Source organism: Teleopsis dalmanni, chromosome X, assembly GCF_002237135.1.
Source record: "Teleopsis dalmanni isolate 2A chromosome X, ASM223713v2, whole genome shotgun sequence".
Classification (NCBI taxonomy): Eukaryota; Metazoa; Arthropoda; class Insecta; order Diptera; family Diopsidae; genus Teleopsis; species Teleopsis dalmanni.
The window spans coordinates 73,467,752-73,473,823 of NC_051848.1; the positions used below are offsets into that span (position 1 = coordinate 73,467,752).

The 6,072-nt window shown below is 34.0% G+C and overlaps 1 protein-coding gene across 1 annotated transcript in view; it reads right to left on the bottom strand.

Moving 5' to 3' along the window:
* The window catches only part of LOC119688551 (gamma-aminobutyric acid type B receptor subunit 1-like), a 190,691-nt gene extending 185,592 nt beyond the window's left edge, over positions 1–5,099 (bottom strand). The window contains exon 1 of the mRNA XM_038103224.1: positions 5,013–5,099. Coding sequence (XP_037959152.1) covers positions 5,013–5,099 — 87 coding nt within the window. The remainder of the gene's footprint in view (positions 1–5,012) is intronic.
* Positions 5,100–6,072: the final 973 nt, after the last annotated feature.

The window sequence follows — 6,072 nt, forward strand, 5'->3', positions numbered from 1 at the left end:
CACACTTAACTCCAGCGTCATCATTACATATGAAGTCCCGTACATATACACAAGGATCCAAATATATCCATATAATTTTAATGTGCACCATTTTGGCTTAATCCTGCCCCCAGAAAAATATTGCGGAACAATCAAAAATAACAGAGAATTTCATAAAAATGGGTGAAGAGCCAAAAGCAGTTAACAGTAACTATTTAATGCCTTATCCATTAATATAGTTTAAATCATTTACAATCCTTGTAAATGTATATGACAAGAGCGTTTAGCAAAAATTATTTTGCTTTGAATGAATTAAATTAATTTTTCTGAATTCTATAGCCATTAATGTTAAATGCATATAAAACGAAAATAAAATTACTTATATATCAATTAATGGTAGTTTGTACTCATATATTTATTTATGTTAAAATGAATTGAATATCTGCCAGAAGCTTGTCAATCGGTTTAATCAATAATCTTAAATATTTATAATATTTTATCTCTAACAGTGGTATTTAAGTATATTTTTTGGTTCATATACAATGCTTTATTTTTATTAAACTCAAATGCTATGATGTTACCTAAACTCTATATAAATGTCTGTTGCTAAGATGTTTGATAGAGACGTTAGTTCCGACTCAGAATATCCATTCTACTAATAGAAGCCAATATGCAAATGAAGATGAAAATGTCTCTCACTAAGAAGTTATTAATACATCCTGGCTACGACGAGAGCTCCCACACTAAAATTCTCCCATCAAACCAACTCAGCGAATAATATGCTAACACAATTATATGATTAAAGATCTTATGTTCTTTCTTCGCAATAAATGTGATTTATGCTAGTCTGTGACAGGAACTTTTACCACAAAATTCTTTCTTCAAACCTGCGCAGTGAAGAATATAATAAGACAGTCATAACGAGAATGCTTAAAGATCTCATATTCTCCCAAACAGTGATGTCAGTGTAAAGCCAGGCAGTAGCAGTGAATGTGATTTATGCCAGAATTTGACAAAAACTCTTACCCAGAAACTTCCTCTTCAACCCAGAGTAAAAAAAATTAAACAATACAAACATAACATATATGATAAGAGGTGTCATCTTCTACTCAGAGACATCAGTTCATAACCAGATAGTCGCAGTGCATGTGATCGACATTTCATTTTCTTTTAGACAGTAAACGATATTTTTCTAACTTCGATAGAGCCATCGTGTTAAGATGGAACCATAGCCCGTGATGTTCTGTCAGCAAAATACTTTGTAATTAAATGTTAATTGTATCCGTATAATTTTTATAAGGACAAATGATGAATGGTAGCATATTTTGAAACCCAGGCTCTTTTCTATTGAAATGCTTCACATTATAATCATCATACTCTTCCTAAATTCATTCTTGTTCCAAAAGGAAGGTTTTCCTTTGTTTGCATGTTGTTTTGGGGCGATATACTATATTCTTCTGTTATATTGTAGAACATCTGTGTTGGCTATTATCGGTCAGTTCTTTTTTTGTTATCTTTTGAGATTTTTTATTTTTAAAATATTTTTTCTTAAAGCTTTTAATATTGTTTATGTCCATGTTGAAGAGGACATGAAGAGGTGAGCTTCTCTTCGGTAATCTTCAAATATTCCTGATATTTTTATCTATTGGAATTTTTGTATTTTATTTCTTTTAAAGACTTTCTTGATCTGAAATTAACTTTTTTAAATAATTCTTCTTCTAATACTTCTAAAATTTTTATCTATTGGTTATTTTTCTTTTATTACTTTTAATGTTATTCATCTCCATGTTGTTTTGGAACAACTTCTTCCTCAACTGTGTTCCAATACTTTCGTTAATCTTTTTATCCATTGCTAATTTTCGATTTATTTCTTTCATTGTTGTTTATTTTCACATACATTGTTTATAATTTTGGGACCACCTCTACTTATGTTTCTTTAGAAGTTTTATTATAATACTATATGAGCAACATTACATAGAGATAAAGTATCCCTCACTTCTACCTTTACTATCGCCCTATCTCCCTAATTACGCCCATGCTTTTTGGCTTAGATGAAACTAGCCCCCTCCCCCTACTAGGTACTAAACCTATCTCTCTCTCCTAATTACTGGGATGAAGTTTCCACTTTACTGAGGAAATCTTCTCCATTCATTCCTAAGAGGTGGTTTTAGTGGGTTTTAAGTTGCTTTTCACTGTAGCTTCCGATGTTTTCCACTTTCCATCTACTGTACAAAAAAAACAAAAACGTCCAAATATACATTTTCGACTTTCGATATATATTTCAAAGACTCTAGTTGTTCTTCATATATTATGTAGTGTATAAATATTTTATATTATTTAAAATTCTGTAAAGTAAAACAATGCTAAGAATTGAAACTTAAATGAAATATAAAAATATATTACAGAAACTTTTTCACATTATACATGCTTGAAATTTTTAGCTAAGAATGGGCCCCACAACGAGTAAGTTTACCAGTTTTATTATCCTCACTGGAACAAATAAAATAAAATATAATAAAGTGAAATAAAACCGAATTAAAATCCGAAAGCAAAATGAAAAAATCGAGCTAATGGAGAACAGAAGTTAAAACCGTGTTTAACGACTCATGTGAAAATCACAATTACGAAATGCAAAAATGCATATATAAAAAGTCAAGTCAAGGCGAGCCCAACATGGCAGTGCCAAAGGCAAATAAAGAGTTGTTTGGTCAGAGATTTTTACTACGACAAAGCAAAAATTAATTAAACCGCAGTGTAGGCCAAACCATTAAAATGAGAAAAAAATGGATAAACATGACCAACATAACAACAAATGTACACATATGGGCAAAATTTGACTACAACTAATTGATGTTTAATTTTGAGCAACTTATAAATATCAAAACCAAAAGGATGCTGCATTTGGTTAATTTCTGTGTGAGCCTTTGGTGGAATCCTCACAGTTTAAAGCATATGTCAGAAAATGATCTCGTGTCCTTATTGGCTTCGGTACATGTTTAACTGCGTAATTTTGTTTTTCTTGGCTTGCAGCAACTAACAAGTTAAGTGAATAGTTCTGCACACAAGCACGGTACTTAGTGCAAAATATCTCGAAGCCCCTGGCAAACAACGAACAACAAAGCAGAAAATATGAAATACCAGAGAACAAAAATGGCCCACAAACACTGACAAAATCGAGTCAGTGAGGCGAAAATCGTCAGTTACACATGCGAGTACACGATGCCTCTTATAATTGGTTAGAATCCTTTTGTATTTTTCCAACAACTTCACTGCCAGTTTTTTGGCCATTTTATCAGCCAATCAACCAAATTCAGTTTTATTAATGAAAATGTAAAAGCAAAACTCATCCAATCTTCAAACTAACTAAAAATATGAGCATTGAACGAAACAAGTAAATGAACAGAACATCGAAAAGGACAACAAGTCCACCCGGTACAAGCACAATCGCAAATTTTAGACAAGACTTTGTTTTTGGCAAATATTTGCTCAAAAAATTTACGCACAAAAATTAAATTTGCAATTTCGCATAAAACATAAAATAAGAAAAAAATTTAGTAAAAATTTTGCCTTTTTATTACCGTAGCACACATTTGCACATTTACATACCAACTATCATGCGCATACATACACACATTTCCAGTAGCTACCACCGAAACTCAACATTCCTGGGGTCAGCATAGCAGAAATCATTTTTTGTTTCAACCAAACAGTTTTTATTCACTGAAGAAAGGTGAAAAGCACCCATAGTATGCATAGGGCATACCCATATCTCTTAGTCCGCACTTTCAAGGATATGTGTGGTTGTGTACAATTCCGGGCAGTTTGAAGTGGTTGAACGTGTGTACACAGAAATTTCTGTTTTACTGTTAGCTTGTGTTTTTTACAGCCGAAAATCGTGGACCTCAGCACATTTTTGCCTATGAGAGCAGAGTTTGCTTTAAATTACAATTTTCAAATTGTTTAAAGAGTAAAACCCGAAGATCTGAGCCTTAACACACATTTTTATATCGTTATTTCCATAACTTAATTTTCCAAAAGTAATTATAGTTCATATATACTATATAAGAATATCTGGAACTCAGAATGCTTAACTAGATACGAGGGTCACTGCTATATTTTAAGCCTTGGCAACACTGATTGTTGTCAGGTGTCATCTAATGTTTCCATACGAAAGTTTGACACTATTAAACTAACCTATCTTAGACTTTTTGTCAAAAAGCGTTATTTCTATTATTTACAGTGATTTATGTGATTATTATTATTTAAAATAGGCTATTTATGCACCCCGACCTAAAAGATCTATTGTGCGCCTATAGGCCCAACTAGGACAATTTTAGACTATTTATAAATCTTATAATTGCAGTGGGCTTAATTTTACCTATTTGATTTGGGACCAGGATCCCGCTACCAAGGTAATCGAGTCTACGTCTTGCCACCGCTGGGCAGTTGCATAGAACATGTTCCGATGTTTCCTTCTCCTCATGACAGAGTCGACAGGAATCACTTTCTACCGCACCTATAATCTTCATGTGGTAATTAAGTCTACAGTGCCCTGTAAGAAGTTCAGTGTAGATTTTGATATCATTTCTGCTAAGGTTGATGATAGCATCAACTTTGATGTGTTCAGGATCAATGAATCTTTTTGACTGTCGCATGCCTGTTTGGGCTCTCCAGTGTTCAAGTAGATGCTGTTTCTCCCGTTCACATAATAAGTTGTTTGTGAAGCTATTTGTTACCCCGCAGAAGGGCTCTGGCCCAATGAAAGGAGTACATGCACCCTTCTTTGCTAATATGTCTGCTATTTCATTGCCCTCATGCCCCTCGTGTCCCGGTACCCACATAAGAGTAACATAGTTCCTCGATGCTAGGGTGTTGAGAAGTTGAAAGCATTCCCAAACCAGCTTTGATTGGAATAAGGATTTTGCTAAAGATTTTAGAGCTGCTTGGCTGTCTGATAGAATGCATATGTTGGTACCTCGGGTGTCCCTACGTATGCATTCTCTTGCACAAAGCTCTAAGTCATGGACCTTTGCCTGAAAAATGGAAGCAGTTTTTCCCATTGCGATTGCTTTACGGAAGTTTGGTCCCATAACTCCTGCTCCTGCACTGCCATTATCCATTTTGGACCCATCAGTATACCATAATTGAGAGCCCTGCTTTAAGTTTATTTTATTATTTCTCCAAGTTGATCGGTCACTAATGACCACTTCGAATTCCCTGGAGAAAACTAATTTTCTATTCATCTTGTCGAAGACCTTAAGGCACGGAGAATTCCAGATTTCATCTAGAATCTTTGCGTGTCCTGTCAGATTGCCCTCTTTAAGATTACCTAGATAAGGAAGCCTTAGTGCAGCACTGGTCGCAGTCCTTTTAACTGTAATGTGTAATGGGGTGAGTCCAGTGAGCATTGCTAGGGCTCACTGGACTTTATGTGATACATTGAATGTTCCAGAAAAAGTGGAATTAACGCGAGAACATTTTTAGTGAAATGATTTGTTATAACCTTCGACGTGAACTACTCGTATCAAGACAAGAATGTATCGATCAACCTACTTCAACATTTGGCGATGAATCTCCATACTATAATGAAGCCACTGTAAAACGCTACTACAATGATTATAATCGGAGCCGCAGTTCTCTCACTGACCTCACTGAAATGTGTGAAGATCTTGCAAAATCAGTTAGCATCAGTTGTGCCAGCAAAACAGAAAACATTGATGCTGTGCAAAACTAATACGAGTAATGCAAGGTCATCATGCGACACACTATGAGATTGAGGGTGGTGGAATCATAGGCATTAGTTCCATCAGCATATATAAAATATTACACGATCATTTAGCTGTGAGAAAGGTTTGTTCTCGTTGTCTCGTTGGAGCCCCCATAATTTTTTGTTTGTTGTTTTCAATATAAATTAATTGTGAAATTGTGAATGAAAGAAAGAGAGAAAGTTCGACTTAAAATTAATCACGGTATCGTTAGTCAAAGTAATGTTGCTCAGTAATAAATGTCAGAATATATATGAATATATATTTGTGTTTTTGTACAGATACGTAAGTATATCTATATATAAAAATAATTATTTTTAATTTTAAG